This window comes from Palaemon carinicauda, chromosome 3 (genome assembly GCF_036898095.1).
Source record: "Palaemon carinicauda isolate YSFRI2023 chromosome 3, ASM3689809v2, whole genome shotgun sequence".
NCBI classification, from domain to species: Eukaryota; Metazoa; Arthropoda; class Malacostraca; order Decapoda; family Palaemonidae; genus Palaemon; species Palaemon carinicauda.
Window position 1 is genome coordinate 142561045 of NC_090727.1, and position 18157 is coordinate 142579201.

Consider the following 18157-nt stretch of genomic DNA (forward strand, 5'->3'; position numbering starts at 1 on the left):
TACCAGTCGGCTACTATAGCCCCCAGGCCAGGAGCCTACATACAAGTGTTCATGCATGATTCATTAGTGATCCTAGACTAAGTTATGAAGATAGTGGCATTATTTTACAATACTTTTGACAGTGATGCAAATGTTTTCGCCTTCAGGGACCATATAGGGGATAGGCTAGTCAGTGACTCTTTCTAGCCTAACCTAATGATAGGACCCCTATATGCTTCCTTCATCCCCTGCCTTGGCATTCCCTCTATTTAGCCTTGATTCCTTTTCTGAGTAAAGGGATTAATTGTCTAATAGAGTATATATCGCCTCTCTGTCCTCCCTAAAGGAATGAACCCCCTTTAGGGTTGCGTCCGAGAGTGAGGTTAGGCTAGCCCTACCTCTATGGCTAGGATAGTCTATGACTTTCCTGCGATAGCGATATGTCTTCTTCTTCCTCCTAGTTCAGGACTCTTAGCCCTGCTCTAGGTTAGGTTAGGAAGGTGTCTCTGTTCCATGCTGAAACTGTACTCTTGCACCGTTTTAGCTGATCGGCCTGATCTTAGGTTAGGGAGTGTCCTCCCTTTCCTTAGTGGCCGCTCTGGTACAGAAACCCTCCCTGGGAAGACTTTTCTCTTCTCCCTCCCCACCTATCTCTTGTATAGCCTAGCCTTTGCTTAGGTTAGTTTATACCCATCTGTCCCCTGTCCTACAACTCCTCCTTAGGGTGGAATAGTAGGGCTACCCGAGCTTCCTTGTGCAGTCCGCTCTGGTACATATTCCTTCATAGTGCCCTATAAGGTTAGTTACTAGTTTAGTTCTGCATATGGGAGTCTCCCCCCCCCCTCTTTTTGGGTGTTCCCTAGCCCTCCCTTGGGCTACCTTGCTCCCGGTCCCTAGTGACCCCTGCTTATGGATGTTAGAGCCTGCCTCTATCATGGGTACACCCTCTCAGGGAGGGGAAGGGATGCCTGGAATCCTGATGGTACTTCCTACATCCCTTCCCCCCTCCCCCCCCTGTCTCTCCCCCTATCCGGGTGCCGGTCTCTTGCCGCCTCTACTGTCGGCAATACCTGCCTCCTACTTGGTGACTCTTCCTAACCTTGCCGCCAGCCCCCCCCCCCCCGTGTACCGAGGGACCGCCGGCTACTACCGGCGGCTCTCCTCCTCCTAACTTGTCGTCCGCTTGCGGTCGGCCGCCGGAGTGCCGGCAGATACTGCCGGCAACCCGATACAGCCTTAACCATCCTTATCCCAGTCACCAATCTGGCATCCTCCGACTGCCGGAGCCGCCGCTCCCTGCCGGCGTGCCGCCGTTGTGCCGGCGGCCGCCATCCTGGTATTTGACTGACTTTGAACATTGTCTGTCCTAATGCCAGAATCTATGCTGGAGCGAGCTCCGGCATGCCGGCGGCTTGCCGGATGCCCCGGAGGTGTCAAGAATACTTGCACCCCCTTCCTGTAGCTATCATAGACAATGATAGTCCTATATTGCAAACAGATAAGCTGTTTCTGCTATTAAGGTCAGTACCTAGTACTGCTCTATTAGTGATCATGCTGTCTCTTTGCATTCTTCTATTTCCAGCATGCTATGTGCATCTTAGCACGGCTGGTTGCCAGAAGCAGTTACCTTTTAAATGAGGCCTTCTGGCCCTTAACTGGGAACCGAATGAATTCGGTCCCAATCTTGTCCTTGGATTTTCCATGGAATTCCAAATACTTGGAGTTCTAAGGAATTATATCCGGTGCCCTCGGTCACTCGGATTATCCAGGGACTAAGCTTATGGTAACCGGCCGGGCGAGATGCATGGAGCATGTTCTCTTTACTATTTTCATTCTCTATGCATCACACCTTCATTAAGTTAAAATTAATAATTAATATTAACTTAGTTTAAGAGCCATTCTTATGACTCCCCCATACTCATTTTCTCTTTCTTCCACAGGAGGAGCAGATGAAGTGTGATTTCGCCTTCTGCGCTGTGAAACGCCCGCAGTTTTACGGGCATACGGCTTGCAGGACTCACGCCCCTTGTGCAGACAAGAAAGGGGATTTGAAGTTTTGGAATCCACTGGAATGTACGGTCTGTCAGGCTCACCTAGTTGAGGCCTTCCATAATCCTCCCTCAGCGGAGATTAGAGACATTTCTCGTGAAAAGCTGCGCAAGTGGGTGCGTGGCTTCCAGAAAAATGCTACCGGACCGTACCTGGCCACCGAAGAACTGAGGTCACTATTGTTCCCTAAGGCCTCCCCTGACTCAGTGGTACCCAAAGACGTGATCCCCACTCTCCAAATTACGGTGGAACCTGATGTAGTCATTGCTCAGTCCATGCACGAGTGTCGTTTGGATTCCGAAGATGACGAACAGATTTCGGATGTCTCGGAAGACACGGAGAAAACGCTTATGGCTCAAGGAGCCGAAGATGACGAAGACAAGGTGGAATACACCGAGTCGGAGCAAGAGGTCGCTCCCCCGTCCATCCCCCCTCCTACTCCTACACCGACGGAAATGTCTATTCCGTCTACCTCCTCGACTCCGGATCCTTCTTCTTCCACTCAAGAATTGATCCGGCTGATTAGAGCCGTCATGGACGACAGGCTGTAGGAGAACCAGGAGTCCATCAGGTCGATGATAGGATCCAGAGAGCCGAAGAAGATTTCGGTCAAGGATCTCCCCGCTTGCTCTCATGCCAACCCGTGGAGGTATGCAGAGCATATGGTTATTGCGACCGGCAGGATCTTTGTCAGTGATAAGATCGGCACGGTCCCTTTGGAAGATGTGGAGTTCTTCCCAAGCTTTGAGGCCTACCCGGACTGTTACGTCCGGCTTCGTTCCGAACCTGCCTCGAAGGAAGAGACCGAACCTAAGGAAGAGATAGTGTTCGATCTCGCAAAGGCCCAGGCTATGCTAGCCTCCGCATTCAAGAGTAGAGGCTTTACCTGCTCTAAGCTTCCGGCATTGAGCAAGAAGCACCCTACTTACGTTGCACCTGAAACTGCGGTTCTTCCATTCTTGGAAAAGGCCTTAGCTGCATGCCTTAAAGCGGCGGACGAAGGGAAACCCTGCCCTGCACTGGAGGAGTGCAGACCCTTCTCCATCGTGACCCCCCCTGACGCTCGACACTGGAAAGATGTCCAACATACTTTCGTCGTGGGAAAGCTCGATCCTGACGTCGCCGGACGTCAGTTTAATGAAGACCTCCCTAAGCTCAACGATCACCTCCTTCGTCGGGAACAAGACACGAAGGAGAGGCTTGCGGCATCTCTTTCTCATCAAGTCCAACTTAAAGTTATGGCCTGTGACACTAGAGTACCAGACCACTACATGGTACTCTCCAAATCCCACTTACTGACTGTAATGAAGGACTTGTACCACTTCATAAAGGCTCGAAGAGCCTGTCGTGAATTCGTGTTCGCCGGCGCCACCGTGAAACACGAACCCCGGAGGCTGATTTCCTCCAACATCTGGGGAAAGCACCTTTTTCCTTCTGACCTTGTGAAGGAAATCACTGACAGAGCCGCCACGGAGAATAGGAACCTTCTCCACAAGTGGGGCATGTCCAGGAAAAGGAAACCCTCTCAGGACGACGGACCTCAGCCTAAGAGGAAACCCCAAAAGTCAAAACCCCAGCAACGTCAGCAAAGACGTCAGTTTCCGGGACCCGCTACCTCCCAAGTGGTTGCCCAACCACAACAGACCTTTCAATTGGTCCCCCAACCGGTGTTGTCACAGTCACCGGTCTTCACCCCTGCCTTTGAGCAACATTCAACTACCTTTCATGCCAAAGGTAGAGGCTCATTCAGGGGTGCAGGCAGAGACGCATCTCGCCGTCCCTCCAGAGGTAGAGGAGGAAAGGGAGCTAGCGGCCGAGGCAGCAAGTCCTCGGGACACCAGAAGCAATGAAGTGCTTCCGGTGGGAGGAAGACTCCGCCAATTCCAGGATCGTTGGACCTTCGATCCCTGGGCACACAGCATCGTCAAGAAGGGTCTAGGCTGGAGTTGGACTCAACCACCCCCAATCTTCCAGCAATTCTTCCAACAATCAACCCCCCTTCTGGAAGAATATGTTCTAGACCTCTTGGACAAGAAGGTGATAAGGAAGGTAAAGTCCACCAGGTTCCAAGGGAGACTGTTTTGCGTTCCCAAGAAGGACTCAGACAAACTCAGAGTCATTCTGGACTTATCCCCCCTCAACAAGTTCATAGCGAACAACAAATTCAAGATGCTGACGCTTCAACAAATAAGGACCCTTCTGCCTCAAGGTTCCTATACGGTCTCTATAGACCTGGCGGATGCCTACTGGCACGTTCCAATGAACCATCACGCTTCCTCCTACCTAGGATTTCGACTCCAAAGGAAAAGCTACGCCTTCCGGGCCATGCCCTTCGGCCTCAACGTGGCCCCTCGGATCTTCACAAAACTGGCGGATGCCATAGTACAACAACTCCGCCTAAGAAACGTCCAGGTGATGGCCTACCTCGACGACTGGCTAGTCTGGGCTCCATCGCCCGAAGAGTGTGCAAAGTCTTGCAACGAAGTTACCCAGTACCTAGAACACCTGGGATTCAAGATCAACGAGAAAAAATCTCGCCTCTCTCCAGCTCAGAAGTTTCAGTGGTTGGGAATCCACTGGAATCTTCAGTCACACCGCCTTTCCATCCCCCAGAAGAAAAGGAAGGAAATAGCAGGGTCTGTCAAGCGACTACTGAAATCCAAACGCATTTCAAGACGACAGCAGGAACGAGTTCTAGGCTCTCTACAATTCGCCTCAGTGACAAACCCAGTGCTTCGTGCACAGCTAAAGGATGCCGCGGGAGTATGGAGACGTTCGGCATCCATCGCTCGAAGAGACCTCAAGAGACGGCTTCCAAACAGACTGCGACGCCTCCTAAAGCCGTGGTCGGAAGAAAAGGCCCTGAAAAGGTCCATTCCTCTCCAACACCCTCCTCCATCACTCAACATCCACACGGATGCCTCACTGGAAGGTTGGGGAGGTCACTCCCACCAAAAACAGGTTCAAGGTACCTGGTCTCCACTATTCAAGACGTTCCACATAAACATCTTGGAGGCCATGGCGGTCCTTCTAACACTGAAGAAGTTATCCCCGCCACCCTCGATCCACATCCGTCTAACCCTAGACAACTCAGTGGTAGTTCGTTGTCTCAATCGCCAAGGCTCAAGATCGCCCCAGATAAATCAGGTGCTTCTCCCAATCTTCCGTCTGGCAGAGAAGAAGAAGTGGCACCTGTCTGCAGTTCACCTACAAGGATTCCGCAACGTGACAGCGGATGCTCTATCTCGGACAAACCCGATAGAGTCAGAATGGTCTCTAGACGCAAGATCGTTCTCCTTCATCTCTCTCCAAGTCCCAGAACTTCAGATAGATCTCTTCGCAACGAGCGACAACAATCAACTTCCTCTGTACGTAGCCCCGTACGAGGACCCCAAAGCAGAAGCAGTGGATGCCATGTCACTGGACTGGAACAGATGGTCCAAGATCTATCTGTTCCCTCCCACTAACCTTCTGTTGAAAGTCCTCTCCAAACTGAGAACCTTCAAAGGGACAGCGGCCCTAGTGGCTCCCAAGTGGCCCCGGAGCAACTGGTACCCCCTGGTCCTGGAGCTGCAGCCCAAGCTGATCCCTCTCCCGGGCCCAGTTCTCTCCCAACAAGTACAGAAGTCGACTGTCTTCGCTTCATCATCGAAAATCAAGGACCTTCATCTCATGATTTTCTCTCCCTTCCCGCAAAGAAGAGGTTTGGGATCTCGAAGAAAAGTCTAGACTTCCTAGAGGAATACAAGACCGAATCCACGAGACGGCAATATGAATCATCCTGGAGGAAATGGGTCTCCTTCGTCAAGACAAAAAATCCTAAAGAAATCACGATTGATTTCTGTATGTCCTTCTTTATTCACCTTCATGGACAAGGATTAGCAGCCAATACGATTTCAACCTGCAAATCGGCCTTGACTAGACCAATTCTATATGCTTTCCAAATTGATCTGTCCAACGACATCTTCAACAAACTACCGAAAGCATGTGCTCGCCTACGTCCAGCACCCCCACCGAAACCGATCTCCTGGTCACTAGACAAGGTACTCCATTTCGCCTCCAACTTGGTCAACGATTCATGCCCCCTCAAGGATCTGACTCAGAAAGTTATATTTTTATTTGCTCTCACTTCGGGAGCTCGAGTCAGCGAAATAGTGGCATTATCAAGAGAAGAAGGACACATCCTGTTTACCGATTCAGGAGAAGTGACCCTCTCCCCTGATCCGACGTTTCTCGCTAAAAATGAATTACCCACCAAAAGATGGGGCCCTTGGAGAATATGCCCCCTGAAGGAGGATGTCTCTCTATGTCCAGTAGAGAGCCTCAAGGTCTATCTTCGCAGAACTTCGAACTTTGGTGGAGGCCAACTCTTCAAAGGAGAAACATCGGGCAGCGACCTGTCACTGAAACAATTAAGAGCGAAAATCACCTACTTCATTCGCAGAGCGGATCCGAACAGTACACCCGCTGGTCATGATCCTAGAAAAGTGGCATCTTCTCTGAATTTCTTTCAGAGCATGGACTTTGAAAGCCTTAAAAACTTCACGGGCTGGAAGTCCTCGCGAGTTTTCTTTAAACACTATGCGAAACAAGTGCACGAAGTCAAACATTTTGTGGTAGCCGCAGGTAGTGTTATGAAACCTGCACCTAACTCTGCGTAGAACAGTGAGTTACTTGGGACTTTAACTCTTCGGGTGCCTATGTTGACCCTCGAGCGATTCATAGTGATGTCGAAAAACACTTAGTGCTTTTATAACTGTTCTTATCCCAGGTGAAATGTCATAGTGTCACACAAGTGCCGCATGCCTTGAGCATGATGTGTTTTATTTAAAGACTTGCGTTCCTCGAGAACGAGTACCTACTAATACCCTGAAATTCCTTTTCAGATTCAATAGCAAGCCTTTATTTCTATGTACATTATTATTACTGTAAATGAACTTTACTTTTGCTGTAAATTATTTAATTTCTGCATTGTGAAATAAAATTTCTATTTTATTACTTGTGCGTCTCTATCAGCTCCTACTTACTATGAAATACATACCTGTCATAGTTTTATTTATTCCTCCTTTCTTATGGTTATGAAGAATTTAAGATGTTTAATCCTAAATTATATTCACCCTGACTAAGTAAGGTTCCTACACGAATACTTACTTCTGATAACCAAGAGATGAACTCTACACAGTGTCCAACCACCACTGGTCTAATTTCAGAATGTTCCTATACAAATACCAAACATTCCGCTTCATCTCTAAGTTCTTCAAGTTCTTCTCTCAGGATGAATAGCCCTTCAATACCACTTTGACGTCGGCATAGCCCATGGGAACTTCACTGCCAAGGGGGGCAGGATACTTCGTCCCTATGGTTCTTTATCTAAGATTACTTTGCTGTTTTGTCAATGCCTAGGCACTTAATACTGGGGGAAAATCTACCACGATACATTGATTCTCTGGTACTCTTCCATCAGGACGCCATGGCTTGAGCCCAAAAAACGGATTTTGAGCGAAGCGAAAAATCTATTTTTGGGTGAGATAGCCATGGCGTCCTGATGGACCCTCCCTACTACTTCGTCCAGTTTTGTTCCCACCCTGTGCTACTGTATCATGGTGATGGGCAGCAACTGGCTTCAGGATGAAGACGGGCGTGACGTCATTAGAGCAATGGCGTCCGTTTGTTTACGTCTCGAGTATCAGTAGTAGCCACGAGTGAGATTAGCTGTGGAACGGCTCCCAGCTATTCTCTACTCTTACACACCGAAGCATTAACTCTGTTCGGGGTGAAGATAGCTATGTGGCGCGTTTAGACATGCGTCCCCTGTTGAAATTACGATGTCTTAAAGGGAAACCTTTGAGATACTCGCTCCAGAAGTTAGAATTCTGTGATAACCTGTGGTTAAATTCTCTGGGAATATCTTAGTAGTCTTATACCCAAGGAAGCTACCAAAAAGGAACCTTCCATCAGGACGCCATGGCTATCTCACCCAAAAATAGATTTTTCGCTTCGCTCAAAATCCGTTTTTTGCATCAATTCCATCTCCTGAATGTAGATCTGTGGTTGGTGAATCCCTTGATAGAGATTTAGCTAGAAATTAGTGCATGGTGCAAATTATGGGGTATGAAGTTGAATCCAAACAAAACTCAAAGTATGATTGTAAGTAGGTCAAGGACTGTGGCTCCTTAACGTCCGGATCTCGGCATTGATAATGTTTCTTTAACTTTGTATGACTTTTAAAATTTTAGTTATGATTCTCGACAGCAAATATACTTTTGAGAAACACATTAGGTCTGTGTCTTCTTCAATTGCACAAAAAAATGGCTTATTGAGAAAGTCTTTTAAGATTTTCGGTGATCAATCTATTCTGAAGAAGTGTTTTAATTCTTTCATTCTACCTTGTTTTGAGTATTGTTCTCCTGTCTGGTCTTTAGCTGCTGATTCTCATCTTAATTTGTTGGACAGAACATATGGTCTATTAAATTTCTTATTCCTGACCTAGATATTAATCTTTGGCACTGTCGTTCAATTAGTTCATTATGCGTGTTGCATAAGATTTTTCATAATTCTGGCCATCCTTTACATTCAGATCTTCCTGGACAATTCTATCCGGTTCGTAATACTAGGCATGCAGGTAATTCTAATGGCCAGGCCTTCTCCATCATGAGGCTCAATACTACACAGTATTCGAGAAGTTTCATTCCAGCTGTGACCAAGTTGTGGAATTATCTTCCTAATCGGGTAGTTGAGGCTGTAGAACTTCAAAAGTTCAAAATTGCCACCAATCTTTTAGTGTTGAAAGGCTGACACAAATCTTTTATATTCTATATATGAATCATGTTTTAATGTTGTTAATATTTTATAAAATATTTTTTTTAGATTTTTCATTATTTTTTTGTATCGTTTATAAATTTCCTTGTTTCCTTTCCTCACTGGGCTATTATTCCCAGTTGGAGCCCTTTGGCTTACAGCATATTGCTTTGCCAACTAGGGTTTTAGCCTGGCTAGTAATGATAATAATACAAGAAGGGTAAAACTGTAAGGGAAATAGGTAATGAATTAAGGAAAGGGTAGGTTTCCCGCTAAGCAAGTGCATTGTGTAATGGTCTGTAGGAGGAAAGGGATGGGATTAGTGTCAGAGTTGCCAGGTTTTCCAAATAAGAAAAAGCCAACGTCATATCAACTGCAGCTTTAAAAGGCCAACCGAAGACAAGAAAAAGGCCGAAAATATAGCATTTAAGCCTAACCAATTTAAAAAAGGCCAAATTTAGGTATCTAGCATGAAAAAGGACACATTTGGAGTTTTTTGGCCCGGAAAAGGCCAACCTGGCAACTCTGATTAGTGTGCTCCGGCAGGGAGGCCAAAGGACAGTAAACATCATTTTAAGAGACTGAATGGTGAAGGAGGGAAAATCCTAGGCTGATGTGAAGCGATGAAATGCTAAAGAAAAAGAAACAGTCTATTGTGAAAAATTATAGTAGTTGGTGGTTAGTTGGTGTTTAGTGAAGGGTGAGAGAGTAAGAGAAGGGGATTACAGGGACGGGCTGAGGGAGGTGGAAGGCGCAACCAGGATTACTTTATGATTAAAAAGCGTGATATTGAATGAAAGGGAATTAGGATAGTATTAATTATGAAGAGCAGTATTATGAATATATTAATGAGCGATAGTTAGAAGGGATAAGCAGAGAGAATTGGTGATAAACCAGAGAAGGAAAATAAGAAACACAGAGAGAGTAAGGGGGAGGAGTTGGCGAGCAGGCTGGTGATCTGTGGAGAGGTAATATCAGTGGAGGGAATCAGTTTAAAACCAGGTGTCTTCCGCCTATCATCCATTTTTTTGTGGTGTTGAGTTTAAGGTACATGGAATAGAGGAAAATCTAACAATGAATGTTAGTAGGCATGGTGGAGATTGGTGGTAGTTAATTCTCTTATGTATTTTTAAGTAACTATAAAGGCTCAGCACAGACAAAAGAAAAATTTATGTAAAACATATATTGCGGTTATGAATCTGATGGCTGAATTGGTTAAACTTAAGAATTTCAAACTTGTTACAGATGTTTTTCTGTTGAGCAGGTTGACATATTTTAAATGTTTAATAGTTTATATTATTATTATTATTATTATTATTACTTGCTAAGTTACAACCCTAGTGGGAAAAGCAGGATGCTATAAGCCCAGGGGCTCCAACAGGGAAAATAGCCCAGTGAGGAAAGGAAACAAGGAAAAATAAAATATTTTAAGAACAGTAACAACATTTAAATAAATAGCTCTTGTATAAACTGTAAAAACTTCAACAAAACAAGCGGATGAGAAATTAGATAGAATAGTGTCCCTGAATATACCCTCAAGCAAGAGAACTATAACCCAAGATGGTGGAAGACCATGGTACAGAGGCTATAGCACTACCAAAGACTAGAGAACAATGGTTTGATTTTGGAGTTTCTTTCTTCTAGAAGAGGTGCTTACCATAGCTAAAAGGGTCCCTTCTATCCTTACCAAGAGGAAAGTGGCCACTGAACTATCACAGTGCAGTAACCCCTTGGGTGAAGATTGTTTGGTAGTCTCAAGTGTTGTGAGGTGTATGAGGAAAGAGGATAATCTGTAAAGAATAAGCTAGACTATTCGGTATGTGTGTAAGGGAAGGGAAAATGAACCGTAACCAGAGAGAAGGATCCATTGTAGTATTGTCTGGCCAGTCAGAAGGCCCCATAACACTCTAGAGGTAGTATCTCAACGGGTGGCTGGTACCCTGGCCAACCTAGTACCCAAAATATTCTTGCTCATAAACACTAACTCGTCTATTATAATGTTACTGGTCTTAATATATTGTATCCTTTTTCTTTTATTTCTTGTTTGGGGATTATTTGTTATTTCTCTGTTTTCCTTCTGTGTTGGACTTTCTTCCCTGTTGGAGCCCTTGGGCTTGTAGCATCCTCTTTTTCCAGTTAGGTTTATAGTTTGACTTGCAGGAGAGAGAGAGAGAGAGAGAGAGAGAGAGAGAGAGAGAGAGAGAGAGAGAGAGAGAGAGAGAGAGGGGGAAAAATTCCTTACCTGTATGAATCGCAAACATGATGGACGAATTTTCGGCACTCCTCCTCCTTGCTGGCTTTGATGGCCAGGGTGTAGATGAAGTGATCTCCAGGGTTGTGATTTTTGGGACAAGGACGTTCCAGTCTGCGAAAGGATGTTAATTGTGTATTTGATTAAAGATTGTTATTCTTTTTCCATTCGTGATAATTTGACTTGATTAGCAAGTGGTTTTGAAAGCAGTGTGTCATCTGGTCTAAGCTATATAATATTTTTAATAGAAAAAAAACCATGATTGGAAAGTTAAGCCTACTGTTTTTACCTAAGGTTTGTACATTTTTAGAATGTTAACATTCTTTGAAAGTTATCGTGTGTGATTTTTTATAGAATATTCCCGTTCTTTGCAAATCATCGTAGAAGTAAAATGGCATTTATAATATATATATATATATATATATATATATATATATATATATATATATATACATACATATATATATATATATATATATATATATATATATATATATATATATATATATACATACACAAATTTTAAATGCCGTTTTACTTCTACGATGATTTGTAAAGAACGGGAGATGATGAATGGAGAGGATTTGAATTAAAAGCTCAAGATAGAGACTACTGGCGAAATCTAACTGAGGCCCTTTGCGTTAATAGGCGTAGATGATGATGATGATGATATACTGTGTGTGTGTATATATATATATATATATATATATATATATATATATATATATATATATATATATATATATATATATATATATATATATATATATATATATATATATATATATATATATATATATATATTATATTACAGTATATCCATGACTACAATTCCATGGAGCACACACTATACACATAAGATTCCTTGATCTATCACACACCTCGAAAAGAACTTATGAGCCACATCCACCGTCCCTAAAAAGGCCACTCTTCCCTCCGCCAGGATGAGCAATCGATCGAAAAGGGCGAAGACTTCAGAGCTAGGCTGATGAATAGTGGCAATGACAGTCTTCCCCAAGGCTGTCATCTTTTTCATGGCGTTGACGACGCTGGCTGCCATGAACGAGTCCAATCCGGATGTAGGCTCATCACAGAGTAGTAGCAGCGGGTTGGTTATCATCTGGTTAAAGATAATGATAATTAGGGGTCTATGGCATAAGGGGAGAATGGATTAAAGTGACTACTACTTAAGTAAAAAAAATACACGAACAGGGTTACATTTATATGACAAGTAAATCCCCCCCCCCCCACTATGTGGCAGTGTGGATAAATTACCTCCATTAAGGCAACTGTGTTACCCCATACGGATGGGAAAAAAGCACGCTAATAGATGAAGAAGAATAACTTTATAGCGCATTGCTGTTTATTTTATAGTTTATTCCACAGTTCTTGTCACATCTCAATTTTTATAATGTAAGAAAATACTAGACAGAGAGATAGCTTCTTATGTTTTAAAACTTTCTAGTCTCTAGCAAACCATCACCATTATTTGACCGAATCTCAACTATCGTAAACTAATTTTTTCACTCATCATGTAAGTCGGGATTGCATTTTCCGACGAAAATACATAATACTGTTTATCACAATCTGTTTATAAATTCAAATTTAATGGAAGACTACAGTTGCTAGTATATCAATATTGTCACATATTAGGCTGTGATATGGGATCCAAAGTGGCATAGGCCTAATGTGATTCCAGCTGAAAATTGATATACGTAAGTTATTCAAAGCATTTCCCCTTTATACAATATAACTGCTAGCACATATCAGTCATATTTCCATTACGTTTATGTAATTTGCATTGCTATTATATGAAAATGTATTACCCTGTATACACTTTATTTCCACGTAAACAAAGACATCATTTGACTATAAGATGACTTTCTGAACCAACAAGACTTTAGTTTTGTGTAAACATTCACTCGAGGAGGACCGTTAGCTCAAGGTACTTGGGATCGCCGGAAAAACTACGTTAATAGCATCGTGACGCATTTAGTGAATGTATTAAGCTACTCGTTCCTGTTTACATGTTCCTTGAGGATGTGTTGAAGTTGTGTTATGAAAGTGCAAATATAACATGGAATTCACAAAAAGGTTACTGGAGGAGATCGGATGACAGTCAATGGTGTAGTTCAAGATTATCACTATGGGAAGTTTTATGCACGTCAGTAAAAGAAGGTAACATAGACTAGCTTTATCGACATTAAAGATAACAATTACAAATTAACTTTTGTAAACGATTTATTTAATATTAGGCTACTCCAAATTTCTTTTTTAGACCGTTCACAAGATTTCTCTGCGCTGACATGTAATGGCGTTGTCCTGTGTTCTTTTAGCTTACCCAATTTTGCTGCTTCAGTTATCACAAATATGCCACTGGGTGGGTTTTCACCTGATTAAAGTTGACCATTGAATTGCAATGCTAAAATCAAAATGTGATTGCGATTAGTATGAACGTCAAAGGTTTATCAAGGCGTTTTACAAAGAGTTTTTGAGTGTCGAAGCCAAAGCATTTAATGGTCGCTCTTGAATGACAGAGTCAAGGGATATTGACAATTCATGCTCAGTAGACTAATCATTATATACATATTATGATTAGTTCCCAATTCTTCTTCACCCAAGCTAGGACCAGTGAGGGCCATTCATGCAATGACTGTTGATGACGTAGTGGATAGACCTATGTAGGCTCCCCTAACACTACTTTCCCCATCCATAGCTCCCAAGGATGGTGGAGTTGCTGACAGTACAAGAAACTATAGAGCTTCAGCTTGTCTCGAGCCCCAGTCCACCAGATTGTCAGGCAGAACCGTTTCCAGTAGGCTACCACAATAAAAATGTCGGTACTTAACTGTTATTACCCCACCACTAATTTCCGATACGACCCTAATACAATTTTTTTTTTAGGTTAGGTTAGGTTTAAATTTTATCCACCTACCCTAACCTAACCTAACCTAACCTAATATAATATAGTATTGGGGTTATATCGGAAATTAGTGTTGGGGCAATAACAGGAAAGTGCCAAAATGTCAGCTCTGCGATATGACCCTGATACAATTTTTAGGTTAGGTTAGGTTTAAATTTTATTCATCTAACCTAACCTAACCTAACCTAACCCAAAATATAGTATTGGGGTTATATCGCAAATTAGTGGTGGGACAATAACAGGAAAGTACCAAAATGTCAGCTCACCTCGCAAGCGAACGCTAGTCTCTTCTTTTCACCTCCTGAAATGCCTTTGAAGCGTCCCGGAATCCCGATTCTGGTATCCGCACATTTATTGAGGCCAAGCTGAAAAATAAATACCGTGAATCATAGTATAATGAATGGCATGGGTGAGGTATGACACCCAGCGCTTGGATGGTTGACCCTGAATTTCATCCATTTGTTGAAGTAGTTGGTTACACTCATACAAGATGTAGGCCTAAGGCAGTTTTCTACGTTGTACCAACGTAGCTCTCAGAAACAGGTATTTGGTTGGTTATAACTCATGATATTTTAAAACTAAACTAGTTTTTGTAAGCAGTTAGTCAAATTTACTGCAAAGCACGCTTCTTTGATAACTTATTAGTTTAAGGTTTGGGTAAGGTAGATCTACTTAATGTTGAATAGAATTAGTGTAGACATTTTTGGTGGCTTTATATTTAGGTTTTGGTTTGTATTAAAGAAAAAGTTTATCAATAAAGGTCTCAATTTGGACTTAAATGTAATCGGGATGAATTAAAATGAAAAAAAAAATGCTTGTAATCCGATGGTTAGCGTGATACTAAATTGCAAGCTGTGATTGTAGCAGTCAGCTCCGACTAAATAAGGATTGTTAAGAAATATTTTATGACAACAATTGCAGGCTATAGTAAGCTATTAAAAATATATTATACAAACTATCAATTGGCTCTATATCTACGCAGAAGACAGACGCATAGACATAAGAAATAACCCCCGTATAACTGAGTGAAAATATTAGTGCCAGACAAACTGTGCTTTACCTCACCTCCGTCATGACTTCATGAACTCTCCTTTTTCTTTCCTTCCCTGGGACTTCTTTGCCAATTCTTAGCTGTGCCTGAAATGAATTAAATAGGTCGTTCTTGTTAGAATTTTTCAATGGTATTTTTTATTTTTATTTTTTTCTACACTTGTAATGGACATGAGTCGTGGTATGACAGTGAAACAATATCCAGCAGGTTTAGTAGATTTGAGAACAAATCCCTCATAATATTGGGAGTTAAATGGCAGGACAGGGTTAGAAGTGAAACTATAGGAGAGATTACTGATTGATGGTTGAGATCATGGTTAGGGTTAGATGGAGACGGTTTAGGCATGCTCTTTGCAACTCCCCAAGAGAGATTAGTTCACCAAACCTTCAACTTGGTTCCACAAGTCACTAGAAGAGTTGGAAGACACAGGCCTGCATGGTTTGATTTAAAAGCTCAAGATACAGACGACTGACGAAATCTAACCGAGGCCCTTTGCGTCAGTAGGCGTAAGAGATGATGGTGATGATGATGATGATGAATTGGCTTGACACTGGAATGTTATAAATTTGTCATATTTCCTCTATATGGTTTAAGCAGTTATATTATTATTCGTCTGAGATGAAGAGATTGATCTAGGTGCTGATGCTAAACTGTCTCTATCTCCACACGGTAAAGATATGGGTTATCAAGATTATTAGACCAAGGAGTTAAGAATAGCGTCAGATAACGCCTACAGTGCTCTTCACTGTAGAGAAATAATGCTTCTTTCGAAATTGTCTCTGAATTTTATTTATCGATAATTTATACGATGTTGTCTTCATTATAGTCCATTTCTTTTAGCGATGCAGATTTGCACCGACTCGCAGCGGTGCCCTTTTAGCTCAGAAAATTTTCTTGATCGCTGATTGGTTAGAATTATCTCGTCCAACCAATCAGCGATCAGGAAACTTTTCCGAGCTAAAAGGGCACCGCTGCGAGTTGGTGCAAATTTGCATCGCTAAAAGAAATTGACTATAGTTTGTCATTTAGAGCTTCCAATTATCATAAATTTTATTTCAAGAATTTGAAATAGGCATTAAACCAGTGTTGTATTACGTGAAGCCAAGACCAATTGGAATAGAGTAGGTCTAACTTCTTGACTATAAGTTTAAGGGTCCTTCCCCTATTAAACATAGATAATTTACTCAATTTATCATCCTTGTTAGATTCTCTTGATGAAATTTTCTCTTATTTTACTTTGCTCCTCAATGGTTACACGACGTTGAATTATCCTAAAAGTTAAATAATGATTGAGGGTCCACTATTCTATGTGTTTCCTTCTTGCCTTTCCTCACTGGGCTATTTTCCTTGTTAGAGCCCTTAGGCTTATAGCATCCTGCATTTCCAACTAGGGCTGTAGCTCGGTCAGTAATGATAATAATAGTAATAATAATGATAATTCTTTTTGTCTTTCAACAGGAAACATGAATGAAGAAGTCATTGCATCAAGCTGCAGGGAAAACTGAATCTCCTACAATTTAAGGTAATGTTCTAGTGAGTGTTTTTATTCATTTACTCGATAGACATTCTTTTTATAGCCAAGAGAAATTGATCATATGTATTTAAGACACGTAAACATTAAAAAGTGAACATCATTCACTTACGTTAAACATAAGCTGTTCTTTGACTGTGAAGACACCCGTGAACAGATCCTCTTGCTGAACATAGGCTGATACTCCGGCTATGGTCCGTAGATCGACTGGTCTTCCGTTGATGTAAATATCGCCGTCAATTTTCAGCTTCCGAGACCTTTGGATACGTTAATACATTCGTATGTTGGATTTTCAGTCGTTATATTTTTTGTGACATTCCATTTCAGATATTAGAGAGATGGTCTAAGCCTCTAAGGCAATATTATAATGATTTACTGTATAGTTAGATAGAAAATTCAAAATGGTGAAATTGAGTCAAGGTAATATTGAATTTTTCAATGTTTCCCTGTCTACTATCGCTTGAGTTATTGCCTTGAAAAGAGTTTTATTATCATTGAATCTTAAATAGTAACTAAAATTATTAGAAAGCGAGATTCATATTAATTTATATATATTTCAACATTTACTATATATGTTACGTTAAAAGTTAGTGGTTAAGCAACTGTCCTTTTAGGTCAAGGCTTTATGAAGATATGATAAACTTACCTGAATGTCAGTACATTTAGTAAGGTGGTTTTACCCGCACCAGAGGCACCCATAATAGCCAAGAGCTGCCCTCCTTCACAAAGGCCGCTAACTGAAGATGGGCGAACACATTATTATTATTATTATTATTATTATTATTATTAGTAGTAGTAGTAGTAGTAGTAGTAGTAGTAGTAGTAGTAGTAGTAGGCAATGGTTATTTATCATCCAACATTTTTAATACAATTGATCATTTGTTATTTAGTTAGATTTTGATGTCCTGCTCTTCTTCCAGTCTTTCTTTAAGCTTGAAAGTTAAAAAACTTCGAAGGGGAATTATGAAAACTATTAGGAAAAAGGGCCCAATATAATATGCAGTTATTTGAGGGTTTACAAAGGTTCCTATAAAGTTGACTCAGTACAATGCATCGAATCTGAATGCGTTTGTGTGTATGTGTGTGTATATTGAAGGTAAACCAGCTAAAACACCCATGTGTATATATATATATATATATATATATATATATATATATATATATATATATGTGTGTGTGTGTGTGTAAATGTGTGTATGCATACATATATATGTACACACACACTCATATATATATATATATATATATATATATATATATATATATATATATTCATATTTAACATTAATTTCGAAATACTGTTAGCTGTTGAAAGACAAGTTGGGAACAATATAGACCCCATGAATATAGATAATCAGTGGGACCATTTTCTTGTAGTTTTCCGTTGGACTCTCATGAATGAAAGTTCCTTTCCTCCATTCATGACAATTCCATTGCCTTTCTCCCTTCAGTGTGGCCTGGCACTAGTAATGCAATCTGCTTTTGTATTTAGCCAATTTTGATTGGATCCCAAAATTACTTATAGATTAAGGGAGGAGCCATATTATTAATGGTGTATCTGTAGAATGAATAATC

General features: G+C 41.7%; 2 protein-coding genes across 4 annotated transcripts in view; one reads left to right on the forward strand and one right to left on the reverse strand.

Moving 5' to 3' along the window:
- Nucleotides 1–18157, reverse strand: part of LOC137638584 (protein white-like) — a 48923-nt gene that overhangs the window by 13336 nt on the left and 17430 nt on the right. For both annotated transcript variants that reach the window (XM_068370774.1, XM_068370775.1), the window contains exons 3-8: nucleotides 17229–17319; nucleotides 16695–16839; nucleotides 15066–15137; nucleotides 14267–14365; nucleotides 11959–12197; nucleotides 11069–11191 (exon numbers count right to left, since the gene is read on the reverse strand). In XM_068370774.1, the coding sequence (XP_068226875.1) occupies nucleotides 11069–11191; nucleotides 11959–12197; nucleotides 14267–14365; nucleotides 15066–15137; nucleotides 16695–16839; nucleotides 17229–17319 (769 nt within the window). The remainder of the gene's footprint in view (nucleotides 1–11068; nucleotides 11192–11958; nucleotides 12198–14266; nucleotides 14366–15065; nucleotides 15138–16694; nucleotides 16840–17228; nucleotides 17320–18157) is intronic.
- LOC137638583 (uncharacterized) overlaps nucleotides 13040–18157 on the forward strand; it is a 244971-nt gene continuing 239853 nt past the window's right edge. For both annotated transcript variants that reach the window (XM_068370771.1, XM_068370772.1), the window contains exons 1-2: nucleotides 13040–13255; nucleotides 16510–16573. The gene's annotated coding sequence lies outside the window, so the exon portion shown is untranslated. The remainder of the gene's footprint in view (nucleotides 13256–16509; nucleotides 16574–18157) is intronic.